General features: G+C 38.5%; 1 protein-coding gene across 23 annotated transcripts in view; it reads right to left on the reverse strand.

Moving 5' to 3' along the window:
- DST (dystonin) overlaps positions 1-21005 on the reverse strand; it is a 307703-nt gene that overhangs the window by 8326 nt on the left and 278372 nt on the right. For 19 of the 23 annotated variants that reach the window (XM_065632833.1, XM_065632843.1, XM_065632821.1 and 16 more), the window contains 13 exons: positions 18224-18393; positions 17729-17888; positions 15269-15463; positions 13942-14070; positions 10276-10419; positions 9234-9422; positions 8342-8471; positions 7396-7559; positions 6900-7062; positions 5246-5400; positions 5006-5080; positions 4117-4134; positions 958-1075 (listed from right to left, as the gene is read on the reverse strand). In XM_065632833.1, coding sequence (XP_065488905.1) covers positions 958-1075; positions 4117-4134; positions 5006-5080; positions 5246-5400; positions 6900-7062; positions 7396-7559; positions 8342-8471; positions 9234-9422; positions 10276-10419; positions 13942-14070; positions 15269-15463; positions 17729-17888; positions 18224-18393 — 1810 coding nt within the window. The remainder of the gene's footprint in view (positions 1-957; positions 1076-4116; positions 4135-5005; positions 5081-5245; positions 5401-6899; positions 7063-7395; positions 7560-8341; positions 8472-9233; positions 9423-10275; positions 10420-13941; positions 14071-15268; positions 15464-17728; positions 17889-18223; positions 18394-21005) is intronic. The other 4 variants (XM_065632844.1, XM_065632823.1, XM_065632820.1 and 1 more) reach the window with 1 other exon arrangement.

The raw sequence follows: 21005 nt of genomic DNA on the forward strand, positions 1-21005 counted from the left end.
CTATTACAATATCAATTATGATTCCATAGAACTCCTGATAGGTAAAAACGCAGTAAACATAATGCTGCTAGTTAACTGGATAGAATTGCCTAGTTAGAGGACATCAGCTTGCTCTGAACACAGTCATTATCATACTTTCCGCACTTCATGACTCTGGCTATTATTTGACTTGTCTTTCTCCCACTCCCTTCACAAATGGCATCTTTTCTATCTCCAGTTGTTCCTCCAAGAACAGTGCCAGAGAGCACCTCCTTTCCCACTACAGCAGCAAGCTCCCTGACAAACTATGATGTCATTACACTGCGTGTACCAATCAAACGAGGCATTTGATGCGGTGCCCTGGAGGGCGCGGTGACGGAATGCTCCCTGCTTCCCCAGAGGACAAAGTCCTCCTGACCACGGCATTTTCCACTTGCTTTGTAGAAGGCTCAGGGCTCTGCGAAGTGGTTTTGGGGAGGATGCCAATGAAAAGCCAGGGCTACAAAGGCAGAGCCTGAAAAGCCTGGGCACACCCATTGGCCAGAGAATTTTTTTTTTTGTGGTGGTATTGTTACTTTTCAGTTCAATTGCCTCATTTTGATTTATTGCTTTAAAGCTTCTCTCTTGCTGAGAAGGTTTTATTGGACATTTCTGTGTGCTCTTTCTGCCAAGTCATACAAGCAGCTTACAGGCCATAAACTCTGTCTGGGCTAAGTTCAGTTCTTAGCTACACCACTCTAACGCTGGAGGAGCTGCGTAGAAGACACCACAGTTATTCTAGACGTACACTAGTGCAAGTGAAGAGGATCTTAACCATGGGATTTAAAGTTTACAAAAACAGATCATTATGTGACACTTAGTGAGATGATGTTTACAGAACTGGCATTTTATACAATTCAATCTCCATCTTGAGACAATGAATGGTGACTGTATCCAAATAATTATCTGCATGTCCATTTTCACCGTGGTGTTACATACCCCTGCAAGGATCATTCTTCACTAAGAACTCATCAAGTGCCATCCAGCCACCTCCAACACGAACCATGACAGTACTTCTTAGGATACGAACAAGGCGTAGTTGTTGAGAGTCACCAAACTGCAATAAAAATCAAAACAACCAGGTTCTCAATCATTCAGATGCAGTTCAACACTGACAGGTTAAAAATCAGACACTTTAAAAAGTTTATTTTGATATGTAATTATTAGTAAATGCTAAAAAAAATCAGATTTATTTATGCAGATTATTAAAGCTGTTAAGATTTCAAATCAGATGGTGCTGCATTAATCCAAAGGAGATGGCGGGATGGTAAGAAAGAATCTCAGGTTTAATTTTATGCTTGATTCTCAAATGTCTGAGCTCATAAGGGAAGCAAAATTAGTAACACATTATTTAATTGGTTATGATTTGCATTTGTGCAAATTAACGAAGACCTATTTGCATTATTTCACTGTTAAAATCTTAAGCAAACTCTCTTCGGCAGCAGTCAAGATTTTAATGATGTCAGCTGGAAGGAAGGCAGCATCACTTTAAAATGATCAGCATGTGGGCTGGAAATTCAATGCATTGCAAGTGTTGCACAGTTCTATCAATTGATTCAATTATAGGGATATTTTCAGGTATAGCATTGACACTGCTCACCTATAGCGAGGTGCATGTGGGGAAAGGAATATTAAAGAAGCAATGAATGACTGACAGCTACCATCACTGTCCTTTGTTATAAACTGTTTGTCACTTCTCTATCTACACATCAAGGTTCTTCACAATTCAGAGATGCACAAAAACCTGTTTCATCCTAACTCTTGTACCAGCCCATTCTTCCTTTGGGCTGATGGCCAGGCCTAACATACATTTTGCTCTTGAAACCTGTGTAACAAAACCTGTATGCAGTATCTCTGTTCAACTCCGGATCAAAGAAGACATGACCAAAACATTGACCCCACAATCTCATGAAAACTAACCAGAAGAATTCCATACCTTTTAGCCAATGCTACTAAAATATTTATTTTGATATCAGATCATCATGACAAGTGCAATGCTCTCACATGTAAACATGCCGAGCACTCACTGAAACCAATGGGAGAAAATACACCTCTTTGGGACAACTTCTGACCCTTGGAGAAGGCTGGCCATGGTTCATCTGTACCTACTTGCTCTGGTGAGGGGACTCAAAATGCTTTAAATGCAAACCACACAAACGTGCTCCCTACTTGTTAAATGACTTTAGCTGTTTGGTACTACTTAAACCAAGAAGAGAAAGTTTAAAGGAATATTACTTTTAGGAACCAAACAAAAGCAAAGCTTGCTGCTTAATTCAATAATATTTTTTTGTTTGTTTTAAATAAGAATATTCACATGAGCATTATTTGTAAGGGCTTTTTAATAATGCATTCAATATGTGGTAAACAAAGAACCATTTTACATCTGTAGATCAAAGTTAAAAAAAGAAATGGCATCCAAATTGATGCTTGCTTCTACAGAGAATTTTTTTCTAGAGGGTCTAAGAATCCTCTCTTTTTTATTTTTTTCCCCATCCCAGCTTAATTCTTCAGTTAGACCCCATCAGGCAACTATACCAAGGGTCACATCCAGCATCCTTTGGAAACTGCCTAGCCAGGCAGTGGCTAATTCAGACAGTGGGGCTCCTGGAAAATAATACAGGTATCTATTACAATAAAAGGCATTTTTCCTAACAGTAACTCAGTCCATTTCCTTAAAATAGCCTGGACACCAACTTTCCTTGAATAGTATTTACCATTGTTTCAAGTAATCAGAGGTAAAAACACTGGAATAAAAATGCAAAGGAAGTCTAGTTCAAGCTCCAAAAAGGCCTGTTCTTGACAACAGCCATATAACATCACTGTCACTAGAGATGCCTCAGCCAAGTTGCTTTAGGTGATTTTTACTGTTCTGCACCAGTAAGAGTTAAGATGCTCTCCAAATATGCTGTATTTTTCCCAGATCTGAAAGTACAGATGGCAGATAAGAAGATTAACCTAATTTCAAATAGTCTTTTCAAATAGAGGCTTGTTCTATATGTGGAAAACATTTTAAATTATTACTTAGATATATTGCTTGAGGCATGTGGTAAGATTATCCACTGCTCTTTGTGCTTTCTTCTAGACCTCAACGGGCTTTGCCAATAAATAAGAATGCAACTACATTTTCAACAGCTCTAGACTGAAAATGGCTAATCCGTTAACACTACCATTTCCAGAATGGATTATACGTATTATTGCCTTTATAAGAGCATGAATAAGATACTAATGGTACCTGGTATCTGGCTTGTGTGAAGTATTTCCATTCTTACCAGGCAAATGTGACTTAACACTGTGGGCAGTGGTGTTATCAGTACGTCCCACAGAGGTGAGCGCTGGTGAGCATATCCCCCTGTCCCGCCGCACAGTGACACCTCAGCGTGACGCGCTGGTGACACGACTGACACAAACTGTTCTTAAACACAGCTCCAACACGTTATAGACCTGCCAGGGCTCTTTGAAAACACTCTGGGAGAGGGAATAGTCTGAACTGGAACAGCAAGTTTAATTTGCCTGTTTCTAAAATACGTTACTTAATGATTCACTGAGTTAGTATATAAAATACCAACAGTCAGCTAGGTTCTTAATCAGTCTGCTTGATTGCACAAGGATTTTTTTAATGAAAGTATTTTTCACCTAATCCGGAATAAATAACTGATCTGTGCTTACAGTGATTAGCCTTTAATCTGATAGTCTAAGAAATAAACCACAGAATTTTAAAACATTCCAGTATTAAACTGAAAACTGATCAAATAACAGTAATTCTAGAATTGCAGTTTAAATGCTCAAGATTTTTTTCTATGGGAATTGCTGCTGACCATTATCTGGTTCCTTTAAAAGTAATCTCCTTAATGAGGAAAATGGCCAAAGAAAGCAGGTGAGGGATTGAAGAAGAGGGATCCTGAAACAAGGAATGCTCCATAGCATTTAAAGAAATACCACAGCTGACCAGCAATGAATTAGCTGAAGATGTAAGGATGGCAAGAAGACTGACCACTGCAAGCTTAAATCACTATGCATTAGGAAAAAAAAAAAAAAGAAAAAAAAAAGAGAAAAAAAAAAGTAAAAGAAAGCTTCATAACACATTCCACTGGTTTATACCTGATTTCCCAGGAAGAACTGATAAGAAATGAAAAATGGAAGAAAGACACGATTAGTTTACAGGAAATTCTCTACATGACTCTAGAACACATGCAAACTAACACATTAGACATTCTAAATAAAGTATCTACTTCAGAGACGAGCAGGTAGCTAGCCATCCGGAGACTGAATATTGGAAAATATTCAAGGCCTTCATTTCCTTCCCATTGCTGTTTCTGTGGTCTTTTAAAATAATCTACAAGTATTTAGCAATCTCTCTTAGCCAAATCTTGTATACTTCACCTGAAGTTGTTCCAGTTATTTAATCTAGGGGTAGCAGATCTTTCTCTACAATGGGATATTTATTTTTCTGTGATCTAAAATTGTTCTTAGATATTTAATGCATTTCTTATACTTCTTCAGAAGGAACAGTGCGCTCCAATAAAATGACAAGGGAGGATAAAAGTGATTGAATACGCTTTGGTAACAGATTTTTGAAGTACAACACAATACCAGCCCCTGTTTTTATGAAGCTAATAGAAAATCAGCTACAGTTTAAACACTTTGGGTATCCAGGAAAAAAAAAAAAAAGTTTTTTAAGGAGCTGTTGTATGTATGTATGCATGTGTGTATGTATGCATGTATGCATGCAGTAAGCTTTTAAAAATTCTCACAGTGAAAACAGTTTCTGCAGTTTCAGCGAAAATAAATACAAGCAGCAGCATTTTCCCATATTTTTAGCCTATATGTTCTAACAAAAGAAAAACCACAACATTTAGATAAGCTTAAGAAAATATAACAATATAATACAAAATTTCTGTTAATTAATAGACCCTAATTCCTTGCATAAACCATGTCATATGAAGAATCTTCAGGCTGCAAGAATTAAAATGGTCTTTAGAAGACTTACCCTGTACTTGTTATCCCCAATCTGTTCCACTTGAAACCGTTTTGCACATTTACATTTAGCTACCTGCCTTGTAACCTGCAAAAAATCAAAACTGGATAATTACTTTACTGCTAATACCACAATCCTAAAGATTTGTGTAACTAGTAAACCTCAAATTATATAGAAGTGAAAATAAAATTAATTATTAGAGAACATGACCGCAGTAGAATGGAGTGCAATGTAAGAAAGCAGATAATGTACCTCATCTTCAATTTTGTCAGCGTCTGTGAGAGGCTTGTATGCATCCTTGTTTGGATGGAGAGCTGCTACAAATTCGTAATAGTCAATATATCCATCACCATCTCTATCAAAAATGTCTGCTACAGCACTCATTTCAAGTCGACTTGTTGGGAATTCTGCAGGACAAAGACAACAACAGAAGCTAGGTTTTTTAGCTTTTCAATACCACAACAACGAAACGCCTTATCGCAAATATTAAAAGGTTTTTAGGCAGTATGTGACAGAAAATGTTTATCAAAAAAACAAAGACATTCAAAAGCATGAAGGAATCTTTCTGAAAAAATAATCTGGATCTCCAGTGTTACCAAGATATTGCATTAAAATGAATAGCATGGTCTGTCTTGAAGAGAGACACAGAAGCAAAGAAGACACAGATTAAATTGTAAGATATATGTATTTTTTTAACATTTTGACCTTCAAAGTGCATAAAATACCACAGATTAAAAAGATAAATTGTTATTGAGGAAAGGTCAAGTGAGAATTTCACTGCTAATGAAATTTCGAATGCAAGGCCTTCCCACTGCCGAAACACATATGATGTTTTGTGAAATTCTTCTTTTAGATCAAATTCACAGCAGCAGAATATTAACCCACACAGAGATTCCTGACGAAATGGTCAAAGAAATCTTCAAGACGGTGAACAGGGATTATATTGTAAGTATTTAATAGTTATAACAAGTTGATACCAAGTTAAATAAGATGCTTAACCTCTTGGTTGTATCAGGTGTTTTTTTCATTAATTTCTGTCAGTTCATGCAAAACAGTGATGTGCACATATAGTTACTATTTTATTGCATTTCGGAAAGCAGGGGGGAAATACATAGACTACAATATTCTTCTATTGAATAACTTTAACCTGAGATGCTAAAAGCAGCCCAATTCTAAATCCTCTCTGCTCGAAGTCTCCATGACCTGAAGATAAAGGATTATTTTAAGTAGTAGGCTCTTATCTGTTACGAGTCAGTTGCTAAAGGGAAATGTGATCACACACAGACATGATGTGCAAGGCTTAACGTTACCACCAACTGGGCATACTGAAGGAATATCAATCCACCAGGAAAGCTGGGATAAGTCCCTTCCTAGTCTGATTGCTTGACATTTTGATCCTCATTATACAGGTATATGAACCTGGTCACAGTTCATGGAAACACTGGTTTCAGAAATTACATGTTTTCCTACTATAACTGAAACTATTCCATGTAAGTTCTTTAATAAAAATCATATGATCTTATGAAATTATTTTGGAAATTATCTATAGGTTTTATAAGGTATGTTTTACTATTCTGACTAATCAATGAAAAGTAATTGTTGAAGTGGCTAGTGTACTGTAAGAATGACAATCCAAGTCCAGTAAGTCAGTAAACTGTTAATTAGCCAATAACATAAATGTGAAATTCGTAATCTGATTCATAATGTAAAATAACTAGAAAGAGTTTCTAGGATCTAGAAATACTTTCAAGTAAAATTATAGTTTAAATTGATCATAATTCAGAACTTCAAAAGGGAAATCTGTGACCTTCTAACACAGTAAACCGCATAGTGTACACTATATAGACAATAAGACTTCATGAGATGTTCGTTCCAAATTCAACATTAAGTTAATTTTAAAACTTACTTGAAGAAAGAATTCCATCGATGAATTCCTGCCTTGTTATTTTTCCATCCTGATCTTTATCAATCCTCCTAAAGAAGTCCATCACACGAGACTTCTTATGGTTCATCCATCGCATGTATTTTTTCCTCCAAACATCAAAATCAAAGTTGGCAAATTCTCTCAGCTTAATTAAAAAAGAGAAAGAACTATTTTCAGTTGAAATCAATCGAGCAATCTAGACAATCAATGAGAGAGATACCACCTGCGTTCTTTTGAATAACTGGTTCTTCGAGGACCTATATAAACATTTTAAACATCTTAACTCTCCTCACATTTGAAATGAGAATGACAACTTCTAAAGCACATTAAAGCACGTGTATCACAGTTTTCAGTTACCTGTATCATCCAATATCATACAACAAATACGGAAGTTGTTTATAGTATTTATGGTATTGAGAATTTAATCCAGGGTGAACTACACAGAAAGTAGGTATATTCTGTACAGTCTTTTTCTGACCTCTTCAAGTCTGTCCAAAGCATCATTAAGTTTTCTTCTTCTTTCCAAGGCCAGAAGCCAGACCTGCTGCCATTTGCTGACTAAAAGGTTTACCCGGGGATTCTTGGTTTCGATTTGTGCCTGGGCTGCTGATGGATAAATGCCTGGTGTTGGGGAACGCTTTCCTGTTAAAGTATGATAAAACGTGTAAGTCTCACTCAGTTGAAACAAAACAAACACTGACATGAAGGGTACTTCCTAAACTACTCCTTCCTGTCCCCCATAATGAGCCAATACCCTGATATGATTCCATCTAATGGGATTTTTTTTTTTTTTCCCCAATTACTGGGCAACGACTACATGGTGGTTAAAGTATCTTTTGTTTAGCCAGAAGCAGCTCATAGTGGCTGCACTAGTGAAGCTACACAGGTTAAATAAAATCTTTGCAAATCTCTCAGAGAGTTGCAAAGTAAACAACCTGATTTAAGAAGCAGGTTCCATGTATGGGTAAGTATAAAATACAATGGGTAAGTATATCTAAAAATACAAAAGCAATTTCCTCACTTGATGATTCACTTCCTGTTCAGCTTCGCTGAACACACTTTCTAATTGAATCCATATAATTTCATAGACAATAAGACCAAAATTTTGTCTCTACTCCTTTATGTAAAAAGTTGTTTGCACTTTCAGATAACAGTACATTTGCAAAGACTTAGCATGTGAACACTCTTGGAAGCTTAATAGCATATGAAAGGTTTAAAAAGAGGCATTCAAGAAGTATAGGACAAAATGTAAAAACACAAGTCTGCTCTGAGAAATTTCCTCACAAAGAAAAATGAGAGATAATTTAAAAAATCACCCAAGAGATTTTCACTCTGTTTCACTAATCAAACCTATTAGCAATCCATTATCTTCATAGACAGTGCAATGGTGTGTGTGACCTGCCCCCAAACACTTCATTACTCACTTCCTGCTCTCCCCTTATCAAGGACAGGAATATGAGATTGTACTGGAGACGGTTCAAGTGCCTTTCTTTTATAGGTCTTGGTAACTTTATCCACATCAGGTTGTTTTCTGGTCATTTCCTCCATGAACGTCTGCAATCAGATAGAGGTGGTTTTAATTAGCCATACACAAAAGTGACCACAAGAATGAAAAACACAACAGTGAAACACCAAAGTTAGGAGAATGGCACAAGAAGACTCTTATAATGCCAGCCTCACAAAAAAAGACACAGATAAAGGTTTTATAAGTAAGAAATGTCAGCAGTATAAGCTTTTAAGACCACTGTGGCCTGGCTGATAGAGGAAGTTTAAATCTAAAAACCAGGCTGTCAAACTCCTTTATTAACTGTGTTTGGTGAGGTGATGTACAACAGAATTTTGACTCCGAGTACTCAGGTGTCCCTTGCTGTCCAGACTGCAGCTCACAGAAGTGAGACAGCTCTGGTGTGTAACATGGGGTAAGCCTGTGAGCACTCAATGCACCAGCAGCTCCTTCTGGCACTTTATAAACATATTTTTGAAATCCAATCAGTAAAACCAGACTGCAATACTAGTTCTAAGGCAGCAGCACTATCGTGTATTTCATGTGTGTTATTATTACCCTGTTCCTATGGGGAGTTGTAGTTTTTCTTTTAGCACAATGCAGTACTGAATTTTTCTTTGGTTTTTCTACCTCTGTGTTGAATAAACTACAAGCACATTGTGCACATACAAAAGACACAACTGAGGTTCTGATAAAGGATTCGATTATTAAGAGAGAAAGGTAAGGAGATTAACGCTTGATTACAAAGCCTCACTGAGTGGTAAGCACCATTCGTGGAATGTGTAGGGCACATGTCACTTAACATGCCTTACCTGATGTTCAGCTATAAGTGCTTTAACTTCCTCAATCTCCTGGGGGATAATCTCTTTATCTTTTTCAGTAAGCGTAGTCTCTGCCCACTGCAACCAGGACAGCAAGGCTTCCAGCAATTCCTGGTTAGCAATAAGTCCAGCCAGAGCTCCTGCCAATCTCTGTTGATGTTGTTTAGCCCATGCTAAGACCTTGATAAAAGAACCGATGCATGAGTACGTGCACAGCTGAACTTCTTTAAAATGCAATTAAAGGTGCCCTGCTCACTGTAAACCCAGAGCTTCCTCCCAGACCTATTGATGTTTATTATCAAAGGTGCTAGATGTAGTGGCTGATCACTAAAGGTGCTGGGGTAACTAGAATTCCCAGTTCAACACATATTTTTTCCACAGATATGCCAGATTAGGTGCTGTTAAATGCAGTAAACAGCATATTCAGGCAACACATTAAGAACTTCATCAAACAATATATTTAAGTTAGTGAATCATGCAGGATTTGGTGTCCGTCTTCCCCCGGGGCACTTCTGAAGCCATACTTTGCTAACACCAGTATTTTGTTTTTCTTTAAACTTAATATACACAGAAAATACCACCTTAGCAGTTGAGAGGGTAGTATACCCTCTGAGACCTACTTGTAGCCAATTAAATCATTTGGAAATCTTCTAGATTAAGAACATATTAGACTCAAATCCTCCTTAATGCAATTAGAAAATGCTTCAAGTTTGCTCTGTATTTTGTTTCCTTTGTAACTTTTAAACTTCTCCCTATAAATTATTGGCTTTCTTCACATGGGAAGTGTCAGTCAGTATTTCCTCTAATACATACAAAGAAGCTTGACCATCTGCTTTAGTTCTTAAAGCCCTGAAAGTTTTAAAATAAAACCTAGGGAAGCATGGTATTCACATCCATCACTGCGGGTATTTTAAATGTTTAGCTCTCAACAGCTGGATCATTTCCTCCCAGTGTAAGTACCATGGGAGTTGTCAGCTCTGTTCCAATCAAAGATGGACTGTAGCAATGAAGATGGCTTGACATATATACTGACCTCTTCAAACCTGGCTCTGATGATTGTTATCCAGTGCTTAATGGTGGTGATGGAGTCTGGGTGGCAGATAGCTAGGATAGCTTCTCCCATACCTGTTGCTTTATTCAGTTCAGCCTTTTTCTCTTCCAGTTTCTTCATAAATTCCTAAACCAGAGGTAATAATTTCAATTACATGTTGACAAAATTTGCAAGGGAAATCTGAGTGCATAACCTGGAAGGTCAACAAGCCTCTTGATTGCTCAAACAGGTTCAACTTGCAAGAGGCAAGTTTGTCTGAGAAATGTTAAAAATCCAGTTCCACATAAAGTACTAAGTGAAGCCCTAAAATCTTCACCGCAGCTTGCCACTCCTTAAAGCCCACCATATGGTAAATACTTGAAAGGTACATGCACTTATTAAAAAAAGAAGGAAAATCAGAGCATTTTAGAAGTGCTGTAAATCATCTATGTGATAATCACTGGCAACATTTCAGATGACTTATTTTGTCTGTCTGTTACAGTAATTCTTCATAATAAACTATCAAGCTCCTAGCAGAGGCTGGAAATGTCCAACTATAATTACATGCTCAGACAAGATGACAGAGGACTTCAGGAGCAGCTATACTAAACTAACACAAATGTGAAAACTCAGCAGCTGAGGGGGAGAAACACAGCAAGAACAGGGACAGAGACTGCTAATTAAACAGCTGTTTTCAGAGGCACTGCCATGTGGGAGAAGTCTTGTAAAAGCAAAAGAATGTTTACAGCTTTAGACATCCAAGCTCATGGCCACTGATGTTCCTGGAAGCCCAGCACAGAAAAGGGAGGCAAGAGCAGAACTGGAGGGCTGTGAGGGAACACCATAGATGGACAACAACAAAAAAACCCACAGGACTTTTCACATTCTTTCTACAGTTTCCATATATTATTATTTTTATTACTACTACCACTACGGTTTTACTATTCTGCCTATTTTAGTTATGTCTAAATATTGTGTAAGTCTGTGTGCCTCTGTGAGCACCCTTAACTGAACTCCCAACATCTCTCAGTGCCTAGTGGAATTGTTTGTTATATTTTACTATCTTTAATTGGGCTATGAAATGGAACCACATCGCTGGAAGTTTAGCTCTTCCTCTCTCCATCCACAATGGACTATTTTGGATCCCAGAAATTAAAGATTAGCCAAGTCAGGTCTTATAAAATTCAAAATCACCTAAACATTGTAGAAACAGATTCTACGACAATTCATAATGACATTATCCTGTGCCTTTACAAATTAAATATGGAGCTATTAGGAAACAAAAGTGTAAAAAAAAAAAAAAGCCTCTTTTACCATGCTCTAAAAGCCTTGAATAGGTAGGCTGCATATTTAAAGAGACTCATTACTAACTGATTTTGTCTTAAGCTTAAATTAATGTCATACTTTAAGACCCAATCACAATAGCAGTCCTCTCATAAAGACTCTAGAGTTCTTACAATATTTCAGTTCAAAATGGTTTTGGAAAAGTGGAAGTGGGTTGTAGTGAGAGATTACCAAAATAAGCCAGGGCCAGGAGGAAAACAAGGAACGACAACATTGTTTTCCCTGCACAACTGTACTAGAATATCTCAAAACCTAAATCTACGATATACCACATAGTGTATAAAGCTTTCCCTCAGTAAAGGATGTTAATTGTATTGAACTGTGTGGCAGTCCAGTGACATGGACACATTCACAAGAGAGGAGATGGGATGTTTCTCATTAACTAATGCAGTGCATTAACCCACTGCACTTCTAGCTCCCTAGAGAGGATGGCGAGTGACAGAAATGTCTCTGCCTGAGACAGTACAATTCATTATATCATGTGCAGTATTTGAGAAAAGAAAATCAGTAATGGGGATAAAGATGGACCGTTTGGATAAAATATCGTCCTGAAGAAACCTTTCTATGTGTAGCTGGATACAAATGCATTAAGACTATTTTACAAGAACGACAGTGATAAAAGGAAGATATGTTTTATATTTATGTAAATAATGGCAGTCATACATTTCTGATATTAACGTTGCAGCAATATAATACAGACACGGTGTTTAAAATTAATATCACATACTACATTTTCCCTTTTTTTTTTTTTCTTGAAAGCTAATATTATAAGCTTAAGAGGAGAGACCACTCATTCATGGAAGGTTTTGCTGTATGTGCTTATCGAGTGGTAAAGAAGCAGTGCCACAATCTTTCTTAGTGGAACAATTTCTGTTATTCTATTATTTGCCCTTTAAGAAGAAAATGCAGTTGGGAGAACATCTTCTAAATTCTACTAAAAAAATTTTAAGTACAGTATGGCCACATCTAACACTGAGGTTGATTGTGTTGTGCTAGTGATTCTTCTCCCCAGCTGGACAAGGTTTCTCAGAGACAAACTTTGCTTTGGTTTGAGCTTCCAAGTTATGCTTCAGCTTTGGCAGCACAATTTTGAGCTTTACTAAAGAAATATTTTGTTATTCTATCTACATTACAGAGGGAGATATTTAAGATTTTTTTTCTAATGATTTCAGTGGACCTAAGATTTCATTCAGACACTTCTTTCCCCTGTATTCAGAAGACCAAAAAAAAAAAAAAAGGGAACTGATGAAGCACACATGGAGGAAAGCCAGCTAAAGGACAAATTTCTTTGCATCGGAGACAGTAGGTTGCTACTGCCAGCATCAGTAAGCACACGTTGATGCATACATACACTTGGCCACTAAAGAACAGCACCCAGTTTCCAGAGCCCTAAATTAAATCTGAAAATGTCATCAAAACACTGCCGTCTAAGTACCTTAAAAACTCCATAGTTAGGAATCATTAGATAGCCATACTCCGCACACACTCCTCTGTGTAATAATATTCCCAAACTCAATTTAAACAGGATTCTTTTCCACTCTCCATTTCATAAGTTTTGTTATAACTTTCTTCAGAGCAATGATGAACAAATCCACTACTCTTATAATTTATTCTGTGATATTGCGGGCAATTTCATTTTTACACTACATTCTTGGTACTGTTACTACTGCATTTATAAGAAGAGTTTTGCATGGACTTAAATGTGCCTGTATGTAGCCTCCTGTTTGGAGAATGAAAATGTGACGGCTATGTTCCTTACTTAGCCATTTTCTCATTTCATTACTGCAAAGTTAGTTTGATGGCTTATAATCCAGTATCTGCAGTACCTATGGCACTGCAACATTTCAGTACCTAATGCATGTGAAGCGTGACAGCATGCTGTTTCACCATGACAGAAGGTTAATGGATGATAACATCATTCTGCTGACATTTACAAATGACCTTGAAAGAAAAGTATATGCTGGTTTGCTCAATGGTGCTAAGAAGACAGAAATACTTTTGCTACCATAGCGGTCTGTGTTGTAATTGTCAGAAAGTGTATATTCCACAGAGGGGTTTTTATCTGTCTCTAAATGTTTACAGCAACTTTCTAAAAGCCCATTATTTTCTTAGTAAGCCCAGATGACTCAAACAATAGCCCAGCACCAGTATGCACACCAAACTGTCAACTCCGTTAAATTTCTAGCTTCCCTATAGAAACAGTTGCAAAATCAAGGACTGGATGCTGGATATGACTATATGGGATAGACTTTGCCTCCTTTCCTTCATTCTACCCTCCAACAGACCTATTAGAACGAAGAGGACCCTCTTCATTTTCTTGCTTACCCTGTGCTGGTCTATCAGTGTACGCAAGGCCTCCTCATCATCTGGAAGGACCCCGTGGAAACGAAGAGCCTGCTCTGCCTCTGCCAGCCACTCCAAAAGGACATGGACAACAGAGTGGAATTCTTCTGCCTGTTAAAATACAAGAAATCATGGTCACTCATGAGAGGATCTGACAGACACACTGCAGCTCACACAAGGAGACTGAGCCCACATTTGGAGTCATTAATCACGCTGCAGTACTGGCACATTAACTTTCCATTAAAAAGTCAATGATATACAGTACTACATTTTCATAACCGTAAAAATATCTCATGCTTCCCAAAAAATTATACGAAGCCTAAAAGCCTGTTCATGCTTTTAGCCATCTGATTTATAGTGTATTTGCAGCTCAGTTGAGAATGTCATGCCTTTACGCTGACAAATTACACGGGAGGTGCTTTCATGGACCAGCTGGAGAGATGAGAATTATATTTTCTGCATAGTCTAAATCACTGGTTAAGCAAAATTAATTGACAGCCTGCTGGTGACTGACCCTTTTATGTCTGGAGAAAACAAGAAAGTTCCACCTTTGGTCACAGCCATATTCACACGCAATTAGTATCTGAGGTAGCTCAGGATTGTGCCTGCTCAGAGACCAGAGCGCTGGACAAACACAGTACCCTGGGAAAAGCAGGGCAGGAATATTGTATGCAGCGGATACATTGCTATTGCATCCTAGCATAAACTCCAGATAGTCTACAGAGTCTTTACAGAGCTGTACGTCTATATTATCTCAGGTTTGGAAACAATACAGATGGGCTTGTTTGTCTGGGATTGGTACCAGCCAATACTGAGATACATACACTGTTCTATGTCCTGAGTGCACTCAGCACAACTCCATTTTTTCTGCTACGTACTTCACTGTGCACTGCCATTGTGCCAATGTAAAAGTTTCCATTACACAAATTTACTTCTTTCCAATAAGGCATGAAGGGCATAAATGTGATTGCAATCTCCAGCTTCCTGTGAAGGGGGCATAGTTTTTAATCACCCTTCATGCTTGACTGTAACATCAGTGATTTCCTTAGATGGTAAGGTCTTCGAAACATTTGCTTTGCATTTGTGGTATAGACTAATAATAACAGCAATAATAAATGCTAAGTCATTATTTATGTCCTGTGGCAAAGGGATGGAGACAAGGTAAGCGAAGCATGAGCACTAGAATGAGTATTTTCAAACAAAATTAAATGACACGAAGTGAAAATGAAAAGAATTTTTTGGCAAATAGACTGCAGATATTTTCTCTGCTTCTCATAAAGTACATGTAGCACCGTAAGTACTCCTCTACCTGTCGAAGAGCCTGTTCCAGTCGTGTTTGCTTGGATACTGACAGGGCACAAACTGTCTCCCAGCGAGTGCTTAGCTCCTGCATTTGGACCTTGACCCACGAAGAGTCATCACGACTGCCTTCTATCAGCTCTCTGGCAGAGCGCTTCAGAGCCTGGACGCTGCTCGTTCTTTTTCCCAGCTCCTTCTGGAAAACCTAGGCACCACCAAATACATTTGATATGTTTAATTCATTAAGGAATAATTATGTAAAGAGAGACAAAAAACTACTGGTTATAAGAAGAAATTGAAATATGGATTTAGTTCAACCAAGAATAACTTCATCAAAGTGACTCAAAAGACATAAGTTGTGGTCATTAGATTCCATATATTTACACTCTATCCTATCCTAATAAAACTGGAATATGGCAGAAAACGTCAGGCAGATCCTAAGAAGCCATCCTGATGCAATGTATGGGAAATCCAGCCTCCTTACCACGCTGGCTTTACACTCTTTATCAAAGCAATTGATCTGACAGATTGGATTAACGTGCAAGATTGCCACAGCAGGAAAAGATCAGATAAAATGCTAACAATCAAGGATAAGATTCAAAATCATAAAAATGGAACTAAAACCCCATCTGGGGCTCTGAACATAAGGCTGTAGATCTTGCCACATATTCATATATTTATGTGAGAGTATGTTCATATTTGCAGATGGAACAACAATCACAGAATGGTTTGGGTTGGAAGGGACCTTAGAAATCATCTAGTCCCAACGCCCTGCCATGGGCAGGGACACCTTCCACTAGACCAGGTTGCTCAAAGCCCCATCCAACCTGGCCTTGGACACTTCCAGGAATGGGGCACCTGCAGCTTCCCTGGCCAGCTTGTTCCAGGGCCTCACCACCCTCATGGGGAAGAATTTCTTCCTTACATCTACTCTAAATGTACCCTCTTTCAGTTAAATGCTATTACCCTTGTCCTATCACTACATGCCCTTGTAAAAAGTCCCTCTCCAGCTTTCTTGTAGGTCCCCTTTAGGTACTAGAAGGCTGCTATAAGGTGTCCCCAGAGCCTTCTCTTCTCCAAGCTGAAAAATCCCAACTCTCAGCCTGTCTCCATAGGAGAGGTGTTCCAGCCCTCTGATCACCTTCGTATCCCTCCCCTGGATTCACTCCAACAGGTCCATGTCCTTCTTATGTTGGAGGCCACAGAGCTGAACACAGCACTCCAGGTGGGGTCTCACCAGAGTGGAGTAGAGGGGGTGCATCACACTTCTTTTGATGCAGCCCAGGACACAGTTGGCTTTCTGGGATGCAAGCGCACATTACTGGGTCATGTAGAATTTCTCATCAGCCAACACCCCCAAGTCCTTCTCAGAGCTGCTCTCAATCCATTCTCCACTCAGTCTGTATTTGTGCTTGGGATTGCTCCAACCCATGTGCAGGATCTTGCACTTGACCTTGTTGAACCACATGATGTTTGCCCAGGCCCATCTCTCCAGCCTGTCAAGGTCCCTCTGGATGGCATCCCTTCCCTCCAGTGTGCCAAATGCTTTGCTCAAGCTCCAGTTGCATAAAGGAAGTTCTTAAAAGCAGATATGACAACTACAGTATTCTCTGCCACTATGACTTAACTTGTGATGTGCAATGGGATTTCAGAAGCAATTCCATCATACTTCAGGCTAATTTTTATAGACAACCCATGTTTCCAAATATTTCTTTTCATGAGGGAGAAAACCTCCTCCTCACTAAACAGTCTTTAGATACTGGAAGTCACTGGTAGACAAACCGAGGGATCATCACCTCGTAATCCTCCCAGGCTCCAGAGCTCTGACTGTGTGTAGCCTTTGCAATACCAGCAACTTCAACGGCTGTTTCTTCTGACATACTGAACTGCAAAATGGGATTCAGAGGCACAGTCCTACATCTCCTACTTGCTCCCATCTCAAAAAAAACTTCAGTAACAAAATACTGCACCTTGCCAATGCAGGCTTCCTGGGCCATAGCCTAGTCGTGTAATTTTAGCATTGCACCTACTTTTCTCCATGAATATACGGCAGCCCTGCAGGTTTGAAAGGCTGCTGTAGTCATGACAAGTGCACTGAACGTTTGGTTAGCAGACGTACTAAATAAAAAGCCCTGTCTCCCCCAAGGATTTCCAGTAAAATAATTTTTCCCACCTCTTGCCCATATACACATATTCATAAATGCACACTTGTGATTTTTGACATGATATTCATAAAAACACAGGATAGCAGCATTAAATGGAATATCTCAAAGCTAGGTGGTGTCAATGAGTCACTAACAGTTGTTTTCTTCCATGTAGGTTTTAAAGCATTTCCCATTTTTGATGACATGTTTGTGTTATAACACTATTCCATGTTTCTAAAAATTACAGAATAGCCAAATAAAGATACCATTAAAATGCTACACTTATGAGCAGTCTAGTAATTAGAAAATAATATTTTTGGAATTACCTTGTGATTGTCAATCAGGTTCATCACTAAATCAATGTCTCCATGTACTGGCTGATCCTCTGCCAGCTGAGGTTCAATTTTGTATAACCAGTCAATGAGAGCTTGGAGAGCATCAGTAAATTGTCCCGAAAATAACAGGGCTTCCTCCAGTTTATTTTGTCTGAGGGAAAAAAAAACCAAAACGCAAAACACCACACACACACACAAAATAATCATTCATACTCTTTAAGAAAACATTTTCAGCATAAAATGATAACAACCAAGACCTTTTAATCAGTGTTTCCCTTTTTAAATAGTGAGACCATCACCCCATCCAGTCCTCTTCCATACCATCAGGAAAGGATGCATTTCCAGTATTCTACTACTTGGGCACTCTTAACTATCAAACAAGCTAGCCACTCTGGTTTTACTTCTACACAACAGAAGCTGAAACAGAAGCCAAAAGAATTCTCCTAAGCCTTTTTCTTATCTGCTGAATAATTAGTTTTAATTTACCTTTCCACTGATTTTCCACAAATTGTATCCCACTTATCCCTTAGTTCACTCAGCATATCGTCAAGTTTCAAATTGTCATCAGCCAAGGTGGTTTTCTCTTTCAAGGAGCGTCCAGTCCTATTTGTAGTATCATATACAGAATGTTTGGCACCAAGAGATTTCTGGAATTCCTATGTATATGGAATAAAAAGAAAATGCCCATATAACATTAACTGCTTACAGGGCACAGTTTATTAATTTTTGACATATTATTTGCAATGGAAATTGTAAATGTGGCTGCAAAAAAATGTTAAACTTACTGCAACATTTCTAGTCTGACAGTGCCACAGTGCACCTGACATTATATGGGGCTTGACACTAGCAGAGTCCCTGCCTTTTGTCCCCCTCTGTAGCTCTGTGTCTACTGGAACAACTCCTGGAAAATCCCTCCTTCAGTGACAGCAATGATTCCTGTCCTACTACAATATTCCTGAATTTGAGCAAGAGGCTGCACGGTAGTCAGAAGAATGTGAAAGAACTTTGGGACTTTGGGAGCCATGAACTCAGCAGTCTTCATACTACATTTTTACATACTGAGATTTCAAGCAAGTATAGAGCACCCCAAGGGATACAAAAGTCACTCTGTTTTAGCTCAGTATGGTGAAGCTGGGAAACCTCCAACCACAAGCATTTAACTCTCCTACGACTAAAGCATACTATAATTGGCAAGAATTGTATGCCAGAAATAAACAGATCCAGGCACGAAAAGCAGCCAGGTGACATCCCAGTAACCCAGTTTGGGCTGGAAGCCACGATCACAAGCAGGTTTCTGCGATCCAGGGACTCTGGAAGATGAAGGTGACACAGCAGTTCCATCCGCCTGCCAGCTCTGACAGCTCCTTCTGCACAGAGTCACTGGAAGCTTTTCAGAGGCACAGAAGAGCACACAGAATCGCAGCTCATCTGATACCGCAGAGGAGTTAACCAACTGACAGGGTAAATAATTAAATAAAGGAACACTGCCAAGAGACAAAAACAGTGCTACACAGCAGCTTTTAAATGGCAGCAATGCATAAAGTATGTTATTGCACACCTTCATGAACTGCTAGCAGGAAATCAGTTAAGGAAAAAAATGAAAATCACGAGCTTGCTTTAGGAAACTCAGATATACAGAATCAAGTTTGGGTTTTTTCTGGGTCACATAATAATACTAGGCCAAAAGAGTCTGTGCTGCTTTTATTTGATGAGGTTTATCAACTACTTTATTAACTACTTAATACTACAGGCATGGCTGCCAGAGAAGGATCATACAGGAAAAACAGATTTAAAGGTGAACAAAGGGCTGCAGACAATTCATTCTTTGAGAGACTGACTACACATTCTATATCATATCTACTTTCATTTGATTTCACAGAGGTGTAACGTAGATTTTGGTTTAAGCTGCCTGAAGCAGACAGGTAAGATGAATGGAATCTCAGTAATTAAGTATTTACCTTCCTTCTAAGGAAGATGGGAACATATAGATAAAATTAGCCAGGTTCATATAAATGCACTGTAAGGAACATTCAGCATTAGCACAGGAATGTATTGGGTGACCTAGTAAGGGTTTTTCCATTCCCGGCTTTTAAAAATGAGAAAAAATTGCTGATAAACAGACCATGAATAACCCCCAAAAGTCCCTGGCAACACACTAGATATGAGTGAGAGAGAAAACACATTATCTTGGCTTTTCTCTTTCAGGGACTTTTTTTTTTTTTTTTTGGCAGTAACAATTGGTAAAAAGCGAGTCCAAATTATTGCTTACAGCACACACAGCGCACACATTCAGTTTGGATAGCAAAATCGTTAACTAAATAGAGCAAGGAAACCTTCAAGGCTGGAGAGAAAAGACAAAGACACAGGGGGTATATGTGGGAGTGGAAGGAAAAGACTCAAAATGCAAGGAAGGACATTGCAGTGTTGGGAGGTTTGACAGCTCATTAAAAAACAATTGAGTTGATTTCTTGGGGGGGTTGTTCGAAGTTTAAAGTCACAAAGTTCACAAAACTCCCTCTCTCACACACATTCATCATCTTCCTCCAAATTGCCAGTTTCAATCCTAATATCCCTGTGCCATACTACATCCCATTCCTGGATGAGATTCAAGCAACTCAAGCAGCTACTCTCTGCAAGCATTTTATAAGAAAAGAAGTTGGCAAAAAGCTACTGAGAGAAGTGATGAGTCTGCCAATCCATGTGAGGCAGCCTCATCTCATAAAAAGTACTGCTGTAGGTAGAAAGAACAAGTGAGACTATCAAGTTTAACATGTCAGAAGAGGAGAGGAGAATAAACGTAGAGTCAAACCTCAGGACCTGAAAGGACCTCAAAGCACAGTCACAACATGTTGACTGTACTTGTGAGGAGTTTGAACTTTACATAAAGAAAAGAGAGGAGTGGAAGGAATAGAAGATTGAGAAAGTCACAGAAGACATGAAAGACTATCTGAACAGAAAGATTTTTTTTCCCCTAAATTCCCATTGCTGACTTAAAATTTTGGCAACAGCAGCAGTCCCAGAACAAACTGAAATTGCAGAGTTAGCATAACAGAATGTTAATGTAGATTTTATCTAAAAATTTTAACAGCAAGCATAGGTAAAACTATTTTTGCTTCACCAGCAGCCAACTTTCTTCTATTAAAGGAGAATATTTTCCTGGTTGATAAACAATACTTAAATCATCATGCAAACTGAGAGATGATAAAAATATAAAGCAGTCTGATGCAGTAACCAATTATTAGTATATGTGGCAAAACAGAGGTAAAAA

This window comes from Caloenas nicobarica, chromosome 3 (genome assembly GCF_036013445.1).
Source record: "Caloenas nicobarica isolate bCalNic1 chromosome 3, bCalNic1.hap1, whole genome shotgun sequence".
NCBI lineage: Eukaryota > Metazoa > Chordata > Aves > Columbiformes > Columbidae > Caloenas > Caloenas nicobarica.